At 38.5% G+C, this 20,195-nt stretch overlaps 2 protein-coding genes across 2 annotated transcripts; both read left to right on the top strand.

The window, feature by feature from the left end:
* The first annotated feature begins 7,262 nt into the window (after positions 1-7,262).
* LOC142150393 (olfactory receptor 5AP2-like) lies at positions 7,263-8,234 on the top strand. The gene has a single exon (XM_075205588.1). The coding sequence runs from the start codon at positions 7,263-7,265 to the stop codon at positions 8,232-8,234; it is 972 nt and encodes a 323-aa protein (XP_075061689.1).
* Positions 8,235-19,018: 10,784 nt separating this feature from the next.
* On the top strand, positions 19,019-19,957 carry LOC142150392 (olfactory receptor 5B12-like). The gene has a single exon (XM_075205587.1). The coding sequence runs from the start codon at positions 19,019-19,021 to the stop codon at positions 19,955-19,957; it is 939 nt and encodes a 312-aa protein (XP_075061688.1).
* Positions 19,958-20,195: the final 238 nt, after the last annotated feature.

Raw genomic sequence — 20,195 nt, 5'->3', positions numbered from 1 at the left:
AACGTGATGCTATGGGAGAGATTGTTTAGGTATTTTACATCTTGAGTATGCCAGGGAGAAAAGGCAGCTGGTAGCAAGCCTGGTGGGAATTCAGGGGAATTAAAGAGACAGACTACTGGGGTTGGGTGTGGAGAAAGGCCAAACAGTCTGGAAGCAGAAACCCAGATAGCGAGGGAGTGCAAAACTGTGGGGTGAACCAGAACCCTCTTCTGACGATGAGCCCTTGGGAGCCAGAGAAGGGAAGTAGGAGTAAGCAGATCCAGATCCTCAGCCTCAAGGAAAACCCATACCCTAGATGATGTAGGACCATTCCACAAGAGGTAATATTGTTTAAAATTTGGAATGCCCATACCATTCCCCCGAGAAGATCTTAGGAGAACCTGGAGCTGTCTATCCACTCAAAACAATTTGGATGTTTCATGCTGAAAATTTTAAGAAATATGGAGTTATACAGATGGGGAGCTTTGGAAGAGATATAAAAGCATTTTAAAGGCATTATTATGGCCTATCCAGGTAATTAATTGAATAAACAAAGAGGCAATGTCTAGTTTTATTTGAGATATGGTGTGGGGGAAGTTGACCAGCTGATGATAATTGTTAGTATGATAGACCCCCAGGTATTTGAACTTCTGTAGCAGCCAAGTAAATGGGAAACTGTGTTTTAGAAATAATTTCTCAGTATGGGGATTCTTGAAATCTAGAGTCTCTATTTTGTCCGCATTGAATTTGTATGCTGAGAAACGCCCATAAGTGTTGATCTCAGAGAAGAGGGTCAGAAAGAAGGAAGTTGGGCAAGATATGCTTAGTAGGACATCGTCCGCATATAGAGCTATTTTATTTTCAGTGATGCCAACCTTGATGCCCAAGATAGCTTTGTTGGCCTGAATCCTGGCAGCAAGTGGTTCACTTATGAGGGCAAAGATTAGTGGGGAGAGGGGGCATTCTTGACAGATGCCATTAGTAATGTTAAACAGTCGGGAGGTTAGGCCATTCGCTGAGACCGTAGCAGAGGGGGGTCAATAGAGTGCCATAATGCCTGTCAAAAATGTGCCAGTGAAGCCCATCAACCCAAGCACTCCACGCATGAATGGCCAAGAGATGCGATCAATCGCTTTTTCAGCATCCAGGGACATTATCAAAGAGGGACTTGTGCTACCATGAATAGAGTGGATCAGGTCGATGGTCCTCCTAGTGTGGTCAGGGGCCTGTCTACCTGGTATAAATCCGATTTGGTCGGGGTGGATGAGGGTGAAAATTAGTGGATTGAGCTTTGTGTCTAGAATCAGCATAAATTTTCAAGTCTACATTAAGTAGGGAAATGGGTCTGTAGCCTGAGCATTACATATGGTGTCTCCCGGGCTTCAGAATGACAGCCATGCTGGCCATGTTAGTGGCTGAGTCAAAGGATGCCCCCTCTAGAATCTGATTAAAGAAGGCCTTCAGATGTGTGTTGAGGATTGTGGCAATTATTTTATAATATTGGGCCGTGAACGCATCCGGGCCAGGGGTTGAGGAGGGTTTTTATGGCCGCTGCCACTTCTGCTGGAGTAATATCTGCATTTAGGCATGAGCACTGGAGCAGAGTGAGTGTGGAGAGAGGGGTGCTAGATAGATACGACTCCAGGGTATCCGACAGAAGATCTCCCTGGTATGGAGGGTCAGGAAGATTATATAGGGAAGCATAGAATTCTCTGAAATGATTCACAATATCAAGGAGGTCATAGATGATGCCGTTAGTCCTTTTTTGGTGTCTGTCCCTCGGCACATTTTTGACGAAGCTTCCAAAGAAGCAAAGAGTCCATCTTGTCTGCCTTGTCATAAAAGTGTTGTTGAAGTTTTTGCAAGAGGGGGCTGCCCTATGTGATAGAAGGGTGTTCAGCTATACATCAGGGAATCAATCTGTGATAATAAGGATGGGTCCTGGTGTTACTTTTGCTGCGTCAAGTGAGTGAAAATACATTGCTCTAGGAAGGAGACCTCTAGGACTGCTGTCTATTTAGCTTGTGAGGCTGCGCTGATAAGTTGGCCACGAATGTTGGCTTTATGGGCCTCCCATATGACACCCGAGGCAACCTCCTGAGACGAGTTCTCATTAAATTAATCAGAGATTGACGATTTGATGTCAGAAAAGTCAGTGACATTCAGCAGCAGAGAGTCATTCAAGCGCCACCGAGGAGTATGGCATTTTTTGCAATAGGTTGAGAACGATATATAATTCCGCATGATCAGTCCGGGAAAATGGGGTAATCCCCGCTTACATGGGCATGGCTGCAAGAGAGTCAGAGTCTTCTGCCAAATTTTTACTGACTGTGAAAGTATCTGCTTTAGCACATGGGTAAGTTTCAACATGTCTTTATCTGAATAAAAGTCATCCTGGCTATTCATGAAAAGACCCCAAGGTATTTGTTATGCTGCTGTATTTGCCTTTGCAGGTTTTCCAATATTTTGTGTATGACAGATGGGGATAATGTGACATTATTGTGCTGCTGATTGGTTACTATGACTTTAGTGTAGATTTGCACGTTTGAACAATGATAATAAATAACAATGCTGACACAAGCCTACACAATCCATGACATAAGTTAAGTAATAAAATAAATACAATTTAAACAGTATTAATTAATTCAGGGATAAATAAATCCACCAAATACAGGAACATTTATTGATTTGATTCTAATTTATTATAATTAGTCATATGTTCCCTGGGACAGAAGCTTACTGTACTCCTGGGTCACTGAGTTTAATATAAAGAAGGATCATCAGTCATAGTAATGAGAAGTGTGGATCCCGGATGTCAGACAATTATATGCAGACAGAGCGATGTATATCTCTTTCCACAGGTATTACATTATTTATTATTTTATACATAAAAGACAAGAAACTGGAGACTGGAATACATCGGCATTACTAGGGCCAGGACCCCAGTCCTGAGACCCAAGCTCTGCACTCCTGACCATTCTTAAATGGGTTTTATTATTATTATTATTATTATTATTATTATTAATAGTATTATTATTATTATATTAAATAACTTTTTTAAAATCTCATTTGAGTTACAGAATAATTTTCAGAAATGTCCTCCTTTATTAGTGTCACTGACATAGCCTGAATGCGACAGAAACATATGTGCTGAGCTTTGGACTTTTGAGAACACAGAATTATAGAATAATTAATTATAAACTAGATAAAGTCTTATCAAAATGCTTTTATTATCTGCAAATACAGAGCTCACAGTTCAAAATCAGAATGCAAGCCCAGAAAAGTTTTACAAAGGATTATAAACTGCTCCATTATCATAAGAGGTGCCGGTTTACAATGAAATACTTCTTGCTAATTAAAATCTTATTAAATAATTTCACTATAGATTATAACAGATAAACATATTAGCATATTGTCTATTAGTTGGCTTAATCCTTGCACATACATTGTAAACATGTACAATACTATGCAAACTTTTCACAAATAATATTCACACAATTATACATCTTTTATATTTATTATACATACCTACATACATACATCTCAAATCTCATATCAAAATACTCTCCCTCCCGCCCTCTTAGATCTACCTCTGACCATCGCCTTGTCTCGTCTCCTGTAAGCACCTTTCATTCCCGTCTACAAGACTTCTCCTGTGCTGCTCCCCACTTATGGATTTCCCTACCACGCTCAATCAGACTTTCCCTCAGCCTTCAAATCTTTAGTTGCTCTTTGAAAACCCATCTCATTTTCAGTGCTGACCTTATCCCCGATAACACTACTCACACTAATGCACCCTCACAACTGTCCCAATCTTCATTCTGAACCACACTCGCTCCTCTTTTTTCAGCTGTATAAGCTCTCTAATGAGCAGGGTCCTTCATACCCTTTGTTTTCATGTCTGCATTTATTTTGTCTACCTTGTATGTCCCTGTTTTATGTTTGCACTGTTTTCCCTACTGTACGGCGCTGTGGAGCACTGTGGCTCCTTTGAAATTTACCATAATAATAGCAATAAAAATAACATTCCATGTCTGGTACATGATGCTATAATGTAAACACAGAAAGATCCAATGATTCACTAAAGTCCATTTATAACATTGGCAGTTGCAGCTCTTTATGTTTTGTATAGATGCCTATAGCTCAGAACCAACCACGTGCCTGGTGCCCATGACTGTTCTCCTTCTCTGTTGTCCTTCATGCACGTTGGGAGTCATTGTTCTGTCCATTATAAGAAAATTGGACAAATTCCATCCCCAAGTCCTGCCAGCTATCACCTGTGGAACCTCTTCTTAATACATTGCAACTTCTCCATTTTCCTCCTAAAATATTGTGTAATGTATTTCCTTTTTTTCATATAACTCATTGAAAAAGAAAAAAGAACACATACCACATGTTATGAATAGTAAAGCTCTTTAAACATATTTAAAAACAGTTTAAAGAGAAGAAAATCAAGTAATGTAAAATAAAGATCACATAAAATCAAATCTCAGTCTAATAAAAAAAATCACTGAAAATAATTGTTTTTCTAAAACGCAGAATCTGGATTAAGTAAGATTCTTTAATGAACAAATCCTGTTTTATAGCACTTTAAATATAATTGATGATGAAGAAACTAATATATTTTCTGATCCAAAAATTAAATGCTAGCAGACTACTCTAAATAAAACACATATTGTTATATTCTATAAAAGGGAAAGTGCTCTGTAGACTTTTTAACTCCATGGTCCTGAATCATTAAGGAACATAAGTCCAGTTACCTGACATATTTTGCTTATTTTTCGTACTGCACATGCGCGCTGTGATTGCAGCTATGAGCAACTGAAAAAAAATATTTTAAATACAGTATGCACAGAGAACATCCCAATAAATGCATTTCATGTAAAATAAAAAATAATAAAATAAAAGATTTTCAATGTCTTTTCCTTAATGACTATATTTTTAACAGGTGACAATCATTGAATATTTTTTTTTCTGAGCTTACTTTTGGTAATTTATATTCCACATATATTGTATATTGTTTGTATCTTGCGCTGTGATTTGTCTCAATGCGACAAGTGCCGCATCTGCAGAGCGCACCTACACTCGCATTCAACAAGAGACGTTTCTTCAGATCCATTTCTAGTTGAATACGGACGTGCATACGCCCGAATTATGTGCGTTTTTTGTTTTTTAAACTCATTTTGCATTCCTTAATAAATCAGATCCCATGGGTTAGATTTACTAAATGGCGGGTTTGGAAAAATGGAGATGTTACCTATAGCAACCAAATGTTTTCAGACACTTATTGACTGAGACATAAACCTAGGGGCTTACTAACACACCTACTGCTCAAAGTCAAATTGGTGGACTTCAAGTTTCAATGAAAGTGATAATAAATACTTTATAAATGTTCCTTCTAATACAACATTCAGTCAAACAAAGAGGTGCCTTTGTGAGGAAGACCCAAAAATCGTCGTCCAATCTTTGTTTTTGTCAACCAAATTATTTGTGCTAAAGAGTAATATAAAAAAAAACATCTGGAGGATCTGTTGTTACTGAATAAAGGACAAGTTTGTCAAATAATAATATTCACACTGAGTCTCTAGTGATGGGGATTTAGGAGTATATTTACAAAACTGCGGGATTCTAGTTCTCATTTATTTAGTACATTCTACAAAATGACAGCTAGAATCTGATTGTTTGCTATAGGCAACATCTCCACTTTTTCAAACCCTCAGTTTAGTAAATACATCCCTTAGAGTTTGAAGAAACTGTCTCCTGAGATTTGTTTATCACACAAGTTATTTCACTAGTGCAACAAAGCCATACTTGGAAGATCTATAGAGAGGGCTATAATGATTCTATAATGATTCTATAATGATTCTATAATGATGGGCAGTAGAGTGGCCTAGTGGTTAGCACATCTGCCTCACAGCACTGGGGTCATGAGTTTGATTCCCGACCATGGCCTTATCTGTGTGGAGTTTGTATGTTCTCTCTGTGTTTGCGTGGGTTTCCTCCAGGTGCTCCGGTTTCCTCCCACACTCCAAAAACATACTGGTAGGTTAATTGGTTGCTATCAAAATTGACCCTAGTCTGTGTGAGTGTGTGTCTATATTATCGAATTTAGACTGTAAGCTCCAATGGGGCAGGGACGGATGTGAATGAGTTCTCTGTACAGCGCTGCAGAATTAGTGGCGCTTTATAAATAAATGATTATGATGTATCATTATTGCCTCACAGATCATCGCATTTGAACTGGATATAGATCTGTTAAAAATAATGTATAGCTAATTAATCAAGTGATAACTTTAATACATTAAAATGAATCATTGGGTATTGACTATTGGGTACATTGAACAAAGTGAGACACATAAAGGGTATATAGTATAATTGAACACACTTTATGTATGCTTGCTAAAAATATTATTGCACAAAGCATGAAAAAAGGATGAGAGAATTTGCTTTGGAGCAATTAAATGACCCCATCAACCAAGGAGGATCAAAGCTCTTACATGGTATAAAGTCAGCGATCTTGATAGAATCAGGTACAGTCTTGGCTACATTTCTGCCCACATTCATCTACCCTTACCAATCAGAGTTCATCCCCAGGAGGCAAACTAGGGACTACATAAGATTGCTCTTAACATAATATAGCAAGGGGTAGATTTATTAAACCTTCTAAAACAGAAAACTGGAGGCGTTGCCCATATCAGCCAGTCAGATTCTGGCTTCTATTTATCTAATACATTCTAGAAAATGATAGCTAGATTCTGATTGGTTGCTTTTGGGCAACACCTCCACTTCTCCAAACCCGCAGTTTAGTAATTATACTTCTAAGACTGTGTCTTCCCCCTGTCCTGTGAATATCTCATAGCTAAGTCCATAACTTTTATTGCAAGGGTTTCTCATGAGAACTGGACTCTCATTAGATTTTGCACATTAGGTAAGCCATAGCTAGATGTTATCTTTAAAGTCTCCTTAGTTATAGATGACATGTGAGATGAAAAGTATTTGAATGTTGATGCAAAACATTTATGTAATACATCATGACTATGTAATGTAACTTACTCCATTTAATCTAAGAACATATTATTAAAAACATAATGTAAAATGATTATATATATATTTTAATGACACACTGTGGTGAAGTTCACGCCCCTGTTCACAATCACATATTGCAGATTGTATTGTCCATTTCTTTATTTTTGCTGCATTGCTAATTTTGCAACTCTTTTTAACATTGAACATTTTTTGGTATTTTAAATCAATATTTTTTTCAGCACTACAGAGAGATCTCAATGGACGTCATAAACAAGACACAAGTGACAGTGTTTGTGTTTTCTGGACTTACTGACAATGAAGAACTTGCCCCGTTCCTCTTCATATTATTCTTACATGTTTACATGGTGACGGTAGTGGGAAACATCGGCATGATGGCTGTTGTCCATAACACATCCAACCTCCACACTCCGATGTACTTCTTCCTGAGTTACCTCTCTCTGGTGGACCTTCTCTACTCCTCAGTTATTACTCCTAAAATGTTGTCTGACTTTATCTCCATAACGAAGACCATCTCTTTTGATGGATGTGCCCTTCAGTTCTACTTCTTTTCTGCTCTGGCATGTACTGAGATTTTTCTTCTCTCAAACATGTCGTATGACCGATATGTTGCTATATGTCACCCTCTCCATTATGTCTCAATCATGACCAAGAAAAATTGTTGCCATCTGGTTGTCTTGGCTTTCTCAATTGGCTTCATACAGTCATCCATGCAGACCAGCTGTATATTTACTCTCCAGTTCTGCGGTTCAAACCTTATAGACCACTTCTATTGTGACATGCCTCCACTTGTCAAACTGTCCTGCTCTGATACTTTAACCTGTGACATGGTAACTGTGTTCATCATAGGTTCTTGTTGCATATGTACATTGACTACTATCCTGATCTCATACACTTTAATAATTTCTTCCATTCTGCTGATGAAATCTGCTAAGAGCAGACAGAAAGCCTTCAGTACATGCTCGTCCCATCTCATGTGTGTCACCATGTTCTATGTGTCCGTTTTCTTCACTTACATACGTTCTCCTTCCAATGTCTTTGAGAAACAAGACAAGATAGCTGCTGTTGTCTATTCAGTAGTGACACCAATGCTGAATCCACTTATATACAGCCTGAGGAACCAAGAGGTGAAAAGAGCCATTATACAAGTAATGCACAATGTTACTGATGTAGTTATAATACTGTCATTTATTAGGGCTAGAGTACATTAAACCATGTTAAACCCAATATATATATAGCCCAATTAACACTTAATTCTGGACAATAAATTTTACTTTATTATTATTAATAGTTTTACTAGTTAATTAACTGTATTTTTTCCTTGAGGTCAGTAGTTTCTACCTGTGTCTATGAGTATACATAATATTATTGTTTATATCACCTATTGAGGAATCTAAATATTTAAAATTAAAGAGACTCTAATTAATAATTCTATGATATGACTGATGGTAAAAATCCTAACTAGTTTGTTTTCAAATACACTTGGCAAAAGGCGGATGCTACATAGAAGCATGTATGTAAAACAGAATTAGTAAGTGTTGTATTTCAGCTATGAAGCAGTGAAAACGCAAGGATCTGTAATACAATATATCTTATTTTCAATTGGGATATATAAAGATGAAATCAATTAGGAAACATTTTTTAAAGTGGAACCAAACATTAAAATACTAAAAAGTATACGTTAACGCTTAATACATCGACTATCGGCTTTGCAAATTATTTCTTGTGCCTTAATGCCATCTTTTCTGTTACATAATATTTGATAACAAAGAGATCTCGTTTTGATCCCAATAAAGTTGATTTTGGAATCGTCTAGGAGAAGAAATATAGTTTCTTAATGAATATGGCATTGTTCTATCATTTAAAATAAATAATAATGATAGATTAGATAGATCATCATCATCATCATTATCAATATTTATTTATATAGCGACAGGAGATTCTGTAGCTCTTTACAATTGGGAACAAACATTTATAAGACAATACTAGGCAATACATACAGAGAGAGAGGTAAAGGAGAACTGATCGGAAGCTTACAATCTATGGGACAATTGGAGTTTGAAACAAAGGGGCATGTGCTATATCATAAAGCACATTGGACCAGCTAGAATGCAAAGGTAAAAAGTATTCAGTGGGCTGTGTGATCAGTCACACAGCAATGTTGGTCAGAGAGCTGTTGTCTGTGTTAGCTGTGTAGAGGGTGGTAATAGTGTAATCTAGGGAGATTAAGATGCTGGTTGAGGAATATTATAAGCTTGTCTGAAGAGGTGGGTTTTCAGAGAACGCTTGTAGGTTTGAAGACTAGTGGAAAGTCTTACTGTGCGAGGAAGGGAATTCCACAAAGTGGGTGCAGCCCGGAAAAAGTCATGTAATCGGGAATGGGAGGATGTGATGAGAGTGGAAGAGAGATGAAGATCTTGTACAGAACGGTGGTGTTGAGTGGGAAGATATTTTGAGACAAGTGAGGAGATGTATGTATGTGCAATTTTGTTACACTAAAAGAGTGATTAGATAGGTAGGATGAGAACCAGGATAGGACAGTGCTTTCAAGACCTAGGGATAGTAGCATTTGTATGAGGAGAGAGTGGTCAACTGTGTCAAATGCAGCAGATAGATCCAGGAGATTTAGAAGAGAGTAATGGCCTTCACTTTTTGCTGTGATCAAATCATTGACAACCTTGGTCAGCGCAGTCTCTGTGGAGTGTTGAGAGCAAAAGCCTGACTGTAGAGAATCCAGTAAGTTGTTTGCAGTATGAAAGTGTGTGAAGCAAATGTAGGCTATTGTCTCGAGAAGCTTGGAGGGGCATGGGAGTTGAGAGATGGGGCGGTAATTTTAGAGAGAGTTTGGGTCAGAATTTAGTTTTTTTAAAATAGAAGTAATCACTGCATGCTTGAATAGTGATGGAAAAATACCAGTAGATTACAGATGTTAGTTAGACGTGGAACAAGCATAGGAGACAGGGACCTACAAATTTGTGAGGGAATGGGATCAAGAGGACAGGAGGTAGAGTAGGAAGATGGGAAGTGAGTAGATACTTCCTCTTCATTTGTGGGATCAAATGAAGAGAGAGTGTCAGAAGGTGCCACAAAGAAATTGAGATGATTGCTTGTTGAGGGAGATGATACCATGTCAAGTCTAATCTTATCTATTTTGTCCTTAAAATAGGAAGCAAGATCCTGGGCACTGATGGTAGTCGGAGGGTTTGGGGTGGGAAGATTGAGAAGAGATTTAAATGTGTTAAAAAGGCGTTTGGGGTTAGAAGCCTGAGCATAGATAAGAGACTGGAATTATGTTTGTTTTAAAGTGTCCAGAGAATTTCTATAGGAGTGGTAGATATCAGTTTATGTGACTAAATCATTAGAGGTACAAGATTTACGCCAGTGACGTTCTGCTTTACGTGAAAGGAGTGTTAATGAAATCAGAACCTGGGCATACTCTAGAGAAAAAAAGATCAATACAGTGGCCATCCTGATGAGTAGGGAATTCAATCCACTGGGAGAGTTCAAGTGAGGATGTTAGAAAGAGTAGTTTGGAAACAGCATTGGAATGTGGAGTAGCAATAGGGATGTTGAAATTATCCATGATGATTAGGATGTCAGAGGATAAGAAGTGAGGGAGCCACGCAGAGAAGTGTTCAAGATAGATAGATAGATAGATAGATAGATAGATTTTGCGGGTCTTAACAGTGTATTGCTCCATATAGTAAAAGGTAATAGGAACTGATTTTGTTTGTATACTGGAGCTTTTACTATGAATTGAATGACTATGGAATCTTTGTTCCAGTATACCTAGAGCACCAGAGGGCCGACTAGCCTGGCAAAAAGAATGAGGATGTGTATTAATTTTTATTGTTCACAACATGCTAACCAAGCATGTTTTGTTTCTCATTTTCTGGGACACTGAGTCTGTCGTCAGTGAAGATCTTTAATATAATTGGTGGGGACTAAGTTTATGCCTAATTGTAATTCATATTAGAGCTCAATTACAAGCTGCAATCAGTCTTTATTTTATAGACAAATCATTTTTATGACATTTCCTTTATGTTGAATTGTTATTTATTTTACCATGCGGATCCCCAATAGTGAGATTTTATAGAACTGTTTTATTTTGCAATACATTTAAATTTTTACAACTGATCCACATATGAGAATGTATTTCATTTTAACTTTGATGTAAAAATGTCTATAGTTTGATTCTGCCATAATTTTTAAACCAGAAAAATATTTGCCACTTCCATACATTTAACAATGTGCAAACTCCCTGATTTATCCAACTTACACATATTTAGTTGTACATAGAGATTTTGCATTTCCCTAAATGCATAGATAATATTTAGCTGCTTGTATACACCGATCTGCCACAACATTAAATCCACTGAAGAGTGAAGTGAAAAATATTGATTATCTCGTTACAACAGCACTTGTCAAGGGGTGGGATATATTAGGCAGTAAGTGAACAGTCAGTTCTAGAGGTTGATGTGTTGGAAGCAGAAAGAATGGACAATCTTAAGGATCTGAGGGGAGTGAAAGAGTGCCCGTCTGGTCAAATCCCATAGAAGAGCTATTGTAAACAGGGCCGGTGCTAGGGTCCACGGCGCCCTGGGCATTTTTAAAAAAGCGGCGCCCCCCCCGTAAAAATCGCCGCCCTCCTCCCTCCTCCCTCCTCCCTCCTTTCCTTACCTTGTCTCACCACCGCCACCTCTCTGCTCCGTCTCCTCCCCTCCACTCACTGACACTAGTAAGTGGAGGGGAGGAGACGGAGCAGAGAGGCGGCGGTGGTGACAAAATAGCCTCTTCCCCCCCTTCCCGTCCATCTGATGCTGTGCGGCGGCCGTGACAGGTATGGTCAGCGGTCGCCGCACAGTTTTAAAATCTTTTAGTATTCTGTGGCGCCCTCCAGGCGCCCTCCAGATCCCGGCGCCCTAGGCAAATGCCTAACCTTGCCTAATGGGAGCGCCGGGCCTGATTGTAAACAAATTGCTGTAAAATGTAATGCTGGTTATGATAGAAAGGTGTCAGAACCAACAGTGCATCGCAGCTTGCTGCATATGGGGCTGCATAGCTGCAGACAGGTTAGAGTGCCCATACCGACCACTGTCCACTGCCGAAAGCACCTACAATGGGCAGGTGAGCACCAGAACAGGACCATGGAGCAATGGAAGAAGGTGACTGGCTCTGATAAATCATGTTTTCTTTACATCATGTGGACAGCCGGGTGCGTGTGCGCTGCATTGCTGGGTAAGAGATGGCAACATGATGCACAATGGGAAGAAGGCAAGCCGGTAAAGGCAGCGTGATGCTCTGGGCAATGATTTGCTAAATAACCTTGGGTCCTTGCATTCATGTGACACATACCACCTACCTAAACATTGTTGCAAACCAAGTACACCCCTTCATGGCAATGTTATTCCCTGATGCCAGCTATCTCTTTCAGCAGGATAATGCGCCCTGCCACACTGCAAAAGTTGTTCAGGAATCGTTATCAGTTTACTATGTTTGTCCCCAACTGTAAAGCGCTACGGAATATGTTAGCGCTATATAAATAAATTATGATGTTGATGATGATGGTTTGAGGAATATGACATAAAAAATCCAAGGTTTTGGCTTGGCCTCTAAATTCCGCAGATCTCAATCCCATCAAACATTGGTGGGATGTGCTTTGAGAAACAAGTCAGAGACATGGAGGCTCCACTTCGCAACTTACAGGATTTAAAGGATCTGCTGCTAACGTCTTTGTGCCAGATACCTCAGGACAGAGGTCTTGTTTGTCAGGTTTGTTTTGTTTGCTCGAGGGGGACCTGCACCATATTAATCAGGTGGTTTTAATGTTTGTGGCTAATTAATGTATATACCATTATAATCCTATGTTGATTATCAGTACTATAATTAAAGGGGAAAAGTAACAGCTAATATTATGCATATGAAAACATTTTTTTTAAAAATACATGCAGTAGCTTTCAAGTATATACAAAGAAACTGTAACTGGATCACTGTTAAATAACTTTTGGTAAAAATTTATTTAAAGCGAATAGCGCAGGGCACTTATTTATGTAATTGCATTTGCACTTATTTTTTGATATTGTTTATATGGTGGGATAGGTAATCGTTATTTCTGAGACCAGGGGAGAAATTCGTCTCTTGTCTAACCTTGCTATAGGAAATGCCTATTTCTGATGCATATATCTGACACAATGAGTCTGTGTTTACCACGCCTTTGGTGTATTGTGGCTTGGTAAACTGTCTTGTTGTTAGTCCCTTTATTGTTCTGTATGAATATGAATTCCGAACGGTCTGATGAAAGGCCACGTGTTAATTACATCTTTTGATGTGTGAGGTTTAACTTGGAGACAGGAAGGTTTTAATTTAAAATGTGCTGCCACATTTCCTGCATCTCAAACATGCAGGATATCACAGCAAGGGTTTTAAGAATTTTAAAGCTAAGTATAAATACTAGTGGCTTTGCAATGTATGTAAATTTATGTTTGTATAAATAGAGTATATCCTGATGCTAAAAATAGCATGTGTCTGAAAGGTATAAATGCTCTGACTTGTACACTGAAATGTATCATTCTTCTGACTTCATCTGACCTGACCACTGATACCTTAAATCAGTGGGAATGTCCTTGTCAGGACACTTGAGCAATAAAACATCACCCTGCTTCAAAGAACTGCTTGAAAACATCTTCAATATTACTATAATCCTGTGACCTGCAGATTAGACCATACAATCTAATCCGTTCTCCGGCTCTGTCTGCGGTTTGGACCCAAGCTTTTCCAGTACCATCGCCTGCCTGCTACCTGCAGCTCTGGTCAGTGTGATAGGCCAGGGGGGATCCATCCACAGCATCCCTGATCCATAGTAAGAGGTCAGGAGGACCAGTCCAGGTACACCAGCGAGGAGACACCATAGCAGCGTCAGTGACCCAGAAGGAATGTGGTTCTAAGTGCCATAGAAGGAGCTCAGTGGTGGCAGCAGGCCCCTCCCACTGCGGCAGGAGGAGCGTTTCCGAAATAATGAAAGGGAACGGTGGCAAAGTAAGCTCAGCCGATTCCCAGCAACAACAGACAGGGTGGCATAGGCGGTCCATCCTGTCACAATTATTATTATGGTTCATTTGTAGGGCGCCACAAGGTTTCTGCAGCGCCATACACAGTACAAACAGTAGACTATACAGGGTAAAACAGTACAGAACAATAAACACAAAGTACCAGTACTTCAAAAACTCCGGGCAGGCAAATACAGTAGAGACGGAGCAGACACCAGACAGGGTGGCATAGGCGGTCCATCCTGTCACAGAAACGCAGAAGCTCAAAATAACTCTATCTAATAATCTTAAAACATACATCGTGGGATGCTCTGAGACAATGGGGACATATGATTAAATGACACCCAGGATTAATTCCTTGCATTTTTTTTCAGCCAGAACTAGCTTCCAGCTGATCATAACTTCCTGTAGAGAAAGGAGAGGGAGAATGAATGTAGCTACAGCCCCCTCACCAGTATCCTTCAACTATACCCCACCTGATCCTTACCCATAACCCACCTGACTTCAATATAAGAACAATATATAATAGCGTTACTGCAAAAACAACAGCACATTTTTACAATGTGTAGAATAGAATTAAAAGGATTCTATATAGGCATGGCTTCAATACAATATAATTAGTCACTGAATTTGTACTCTGGCTGAGGAACATTAACAGAGCTATGAAAAGTACATGTTGTTGTGCTCCACATTTTGTGAGAAACGAGGGACAGGCTGGTTAAGGTGATATCAAGCTTGTTTGGTCACATCCCCACACCTATTGGTAAGCTGGCAAGCACAGGGGGGCAATATGCACACATCTTGCCACTGTCTACAAAAAGAACCTTCTGGAAAATCTAATTTACATGGTAGCCTGTGAGTCAATTTGCCATCCGTTGAATTTACATAGCATGGCACAGGCTGCTGCTGAGACAGAACATCCACTAGCAGACCAACCTACACCAGCCTGACTCATCACTGTACTGTTGGTCCAAGTCAACACAAAATGCTACCTGGGAAAAAATATATCCCAAAAGGAAGAGGAACTTATAAAAAGTTAATTTACACGGCTGACCCGTGCATTATGATTCTGCTCATTAGGATTATACAGCCTGAATTATTGACTCACAAGACTGCCACATGTATGACATTTCCCTGAAGTCTCTTTTCCTTTTGAAGAGACCTAATTTAAATATTTTTCCAGGAAAGAAGCCTCCTTATTACTATGCATTCTTCTAATAAAGTTCAATTAGCATCACAAATTGTAAAGTTGTTATTGCAGTGTTATAAACTCCTAGTTTCTGATTCTGAACAGCTGCTACAAGGGTCCCTGGGGTATGAATAGAGAGAGAAGGGTGGGTTTCATTCATAACACCCATTCCTTGTCTTCCATATTACAATTAATCAGGAATTACACGTGTCTGGTGCTGGTAAAAGGTTGCAAGGCAGATCAATCAATCTCTCAATACCTAGGGATGAGGTCAGATGGCTCTTGAGAGATACCACAATTTTTAATCAGTAAGTTTTGTGGTTTGCATATGTGTGGGACACTAGGTCCCGCACTTTAGAGAGGGAGTGCCTGTGTATTAGTTAGAAGCCAGACAGGCAAGGATCTTGTTTAGGTTTTGTTTATTTTTAAGCAAGTGAAAAAAACTAGCTGAGGCTACTTTGACTGGACTGATGTGACCTATTAGGCTGATTGCGTGTAATGTGCAGCCGTCTACCCGAGGAGATGGTACCGCTAACCTGATCTTATAGCAGCATGATCTGACTATATGGCACTTGCCGTATGCAGAAAGACAAAACATACTGCAGGATACACACAATGCATATGTGCAATATAAAGTCCAGTCAGACTGAATGGAAAAAAACATAATAAATACCTTAGCACATTTTAATACTATAATCATTAATAAAAAATACATTTAAAAAAATACAAATTTGTATCTTGAATTGGACAAATGTGCATGTGCTTGACTTCGGCACACCCTTACTGTACGTTGCCTACATGCATACACCCCTTCCTTCCCCTGTTCTGGTCTTCAAATCCACAAAAGTTGCTAGTGTCATAGGCGTTTCAACTTAAATTGCTTGACTTGCATTCAGTGGCATAAAGTCCATTTATGAGCATGTATATGAGCATTATGAGCAATTTCACACAAAATACGGCACACAATAGAACTCACGTTCCTTAATTAATCAGGCCCACAGTCTACAAAAGGATTCCCTGTCTGTAGTTTCTAACTGTACACTCCTCTGTCCTCTGGTTTTCAGTGTTTTAGAGAAGTCCATAAAGTTCTGCTGCAGTAAGTCATCAGCTCATCAAATATACATCATTCACATAGTTTATGATAAACACTTAAAACTAGAATGAAAGTGGGGTACGTCAGCAGGTAAGTATAAAGTCACTAGGCACATTCCATCAGAAACACTGGTTTCATTTGAAGGAAAGGAGTCTTTTATTGTTCCACATATTGATGTGTCCTACAAATTCAGAGTATTTATGTCATTGTGTGATTAAATCCATCTAATGCTTGGAAGATTGTGATTTGCTCATATAAGTCAGAGGAATGAGCTCTACTGTGTGAACTAGTCACCACAATAAGGCACTGCTGTGTATACTTGTCACCACAATGAGACTTTGCTAAGTTCCCCAGACAACAGGGTGGACTGATGCAGTGTACACTGGTTACCAAAATGTCGTCTACAGTAGTGTAGTAGTCACCAGAATGAGCTTTGCTGTGTAAACCGGTCAACACCTGTGTAAAGGGGCTCCAATGTATACTGTATGTTAGTCAGCAGAATGGCCTATATTGTGTATATTAGTAACCACATTTGCAACAGTTGGATATAAAAATCAGTAAACATTGCTATCTTGTGCATACTAGTAAACAGAATTGGATTCATCATTGTATACTACACAGCAAGCGGTATAGGTGTGTATATTATTCACCAGAATTGGGTGTCTTATGGCTACCAGGATGGGGCTCTCCTTTGAACACACTAGAACAGGGGTTTTCATGGAAATTTGGTTTGGTATTTTTAATTATATTGCTCCTCTACAATAACTGATTAATCATGAAGTTGACTTTTAACAGTGGGTTCTTTCAAATCATGAATATTCTTGCCTTCGTAAATATAGAGAAATTTGAGAAGATTACAGTGTATTTCCAGAACAAATAAATGTGCATTTTGCATATAATTCCGAGCCGGACGTATATAAGAAGATACATCCATGTCTATATTGAACGCTTACGCGTGATGTCATCGTCATCTTCATTAATGCATATTTTGCAGACAAACGCATATTCGTCTCTGTCCAGGTCAGACTCAATTGTAATTTTATAAAGATGTCCTTTAGTTGTATTAGGCCTGTGCTCGCATGTCCCTTCTCTCACCGTCTCCCTCTCTAAACATAGAGCACCTGATTCATTAAGGAAAGTAAAGCAAAAAAAATGAGTAACTTTTCACCTTGGCAAAACCATGTTGCATTGGAGGGGGAGATAAATTTAAAATATGGGAACAGATTTATAATTGGGGTGGGGCATGTCCTAGATCAACTTTATATGTCAGTGTTAATATAAAGCTATCAAGTATTTGTGTGCTAGATGAAAAAGCAGCCAGGATTTTCCTTATGTGCAAAATAATAAACTCATTTGCACCCCTTGCATTGCAACATAGTTTTGCCAAGGTTCAAAGTTACTCAATTTTTGCTTTACTTTCCTTAATGACTCTGGCCAGGGTGTGTAGTGTAAGATGCACCTGAGATTACATAGGGATTTGCACTTATGTATATTTTGTGTGCATGTGAAGCAACAAAATATTTTCTGCAAAAATGATGTTCGCATCTAGTGTTACATGAGCCTTGGAATATGTAATTGGATATTTTCAATTAAAAAGAAAAACCCTCAATTCTGATTTCCTTAAATACTAAAAATGAAGGTATTAGAAATGAATATTCTAATCCCTCAACCCTCAAGCCTATCACTCTCCCTTACACAGATGATTTTAGGTCATTCAGACCATTCATTTTTTACATTATCCACAACACAGGTACTGTTTAAAAAACAGCATTAATTAAATTATTATGAAGAGTCTAACTCTAATTGCAGAGTAGTATCAATCCACCAATTAAGTGAACTAATTGGATTTCTTGTAATCTACACTGAATAAAGATAAGTGCTCTGGGACCGAAGAGACTTATACTCCTGGGTCACTGGGTTTAATATAAAAAAGGTGCTTAATTTACATTGATGAGAACTTATATGGATTTAGGATGTCAGACAATTACATGTCAGATAGGTAAGAATCTGATGTATATCTCTTAGTACAGAACACATTTAGAAACATTTCTTAAAATTGACCCATAGGTATGAATGCCAACACTGACTCCATATCAATTAGATTTTTGTTTTTATTTTCTAAACTGTAAATTTAATTATCCAATATATGGGCTTGTTTTTTTCTCCAAGAATTATTATTATTATTATTATTATTATTATTATTATTATTATTATTATTATTAATAATATTATTATTATTATTTTCCCACTAATTTAAAAGGGTTTTCAATTGTCTAACAACTTTTATGAATTTGATTATAGATACCTTCCTGCAAAAAAAAATGTTTCTTCATCTGTTTGGCTTCCTTATGATTTTTACAGACAAAAACTTTCATTGACCTTGGATGTTATATTGAACTGGTCTCTCGATAAAATTGTATCCATTGCAAGTTAAAGGAAAGGATACATTAAAGGTATTAATGACTAATCCTGAGGTTGTTATACGGCCGATATGCTATATAAGCTGATTCACATCTGGTTGTTCTTACTTTCTCTATTGGCTGCTTGTAGTCATCTGTGCAGACCAGGTGTGTATTCAGTCTCCAGTTCTGTGGTTTAACTCATTTAGACCACTTCTGTTGTGATATTTGTGATCAATATTTATTTCACCACTGTAAAGAGAACTCAATGGACAGCATAAACATGACACAATTGACAGTGTTTAAGTTTTCTGGACTTACTGACAATGGAAAAATTGCCCCGTTCCTCTTTATATTCTTCTTACATGTTTATATAGTGACCATAGTGGGAAACATCGGCATGATGGCTGTTGTCCATAACAGCTCCAACCTCCACACTCCGATGTACTTCTTCCTGAGTTACCTCTCTCTGGTGGACCTTCTCTATTCCTCAGCTGTAACTCCTAAAATGTTATCTGACCTTATTACCATGAGGAAGATCATCACATTTAATGGCTGTGCCCTTCAGTTCTTCTTCATAGCTGCCATGGCAGCTACTGAGGCTCTTCTTCTCTCGAACATGTCATATGACCGGTATGTTGCTATCTGCCATCCTCTCCACTATGTGTCCATAATGACTAAGAAGAAATGTGTGTGTCTGGTTGTCCTCTCATTCTCTGTTGGCTTCATGCAGTCATTAGCACAGACCAGTTGTGCATTCAGTCTCCAATTTTGCAGGTCAAACCTTATAGACCACTTCTGTTGTGACTTGCCTCCACTGCTCAGATTGTCCTGTTCTGATACCTTCACCTGTGACTCAGTAACTGTTTTCATCATATGTTCTTGTGGTATAGGTTCATTGGTAACAATCTTGATTTCATACACACTCATTGTTTCTTCCATTTTACAAATGAAATCAGCTAAGGGCAGGCAGAAAGTGTTCAGTACATGTTCTTCACATCTCATCTCAGTCTCCATATTATATGGGACTGTTTTCTTCATTTATCTACGACCTCCTACCAGTGTGTTTGAGAAACGAGATAAGGTCGTCTCTGTCTTCTACACAGTAATAACACCAATGCTGAATCCTCTTATTTACAGCCTGAGAAACCAAGAAGTGAAAAGGGCCGTCATGGATGCAGTGTACAAACCCCCCAGATGCACATAGAGTTCTATCAATTGTTAGAGTTAGGGTGAGAGTTGGTGAGATTTGGGGTTCTCTTAATTACTTGATATGGAATTAACATTTAATTGCTTAACAAAAAGACATATTTTGCCTTGAATGCTCAACTTCATGCAAAAACAGTTTGCTTCTGATTTAACCCTTTGCCATGTGTCCAATTTTAACTAACATATCCTTAAGATATGTTTTTTTAGGAGATGTAACTTTAAGTCCCATATGCCTG

Source organism: Mixophyes fleayi, chromosome 4 (assembly GCF_038048845.1).
Source record: "Mixophyes fleayi isolate aMixFle1 chromosome 4, aMixFle1.hap1, whole genome shotgun sequence".
Taxonomy (NCBI): domain Eukaryota; kingdom Metazoa; phylum Chordata; class Amphibia; order Anura; family Limnodynastidae; genus Mixophyes; species Mixophyes fleayi.
The sequence above is the reverse complement of the archived record's forward strand: the minus strand, read 5'-3'. Positions and strand labels throughout refer to the sequence as shown.

What these genes read in the sequence shown, in the direction of transcription:
- LOC142150393 (XM_075205588.1), top strand. Translation starts at nt 7,263, where the DNA reads ATGGACGTCATAAACAAGACACAAGTGACAGTGTTTGTGTTTTCTGGA.
- LOC142150392 (XM_075205587.1), top strand. Translation starts at nt 19,019, where the DNA reads ATGGACAGCATAAACATGACACAATTGACAGTGTTTAAGTTTTCTGGA.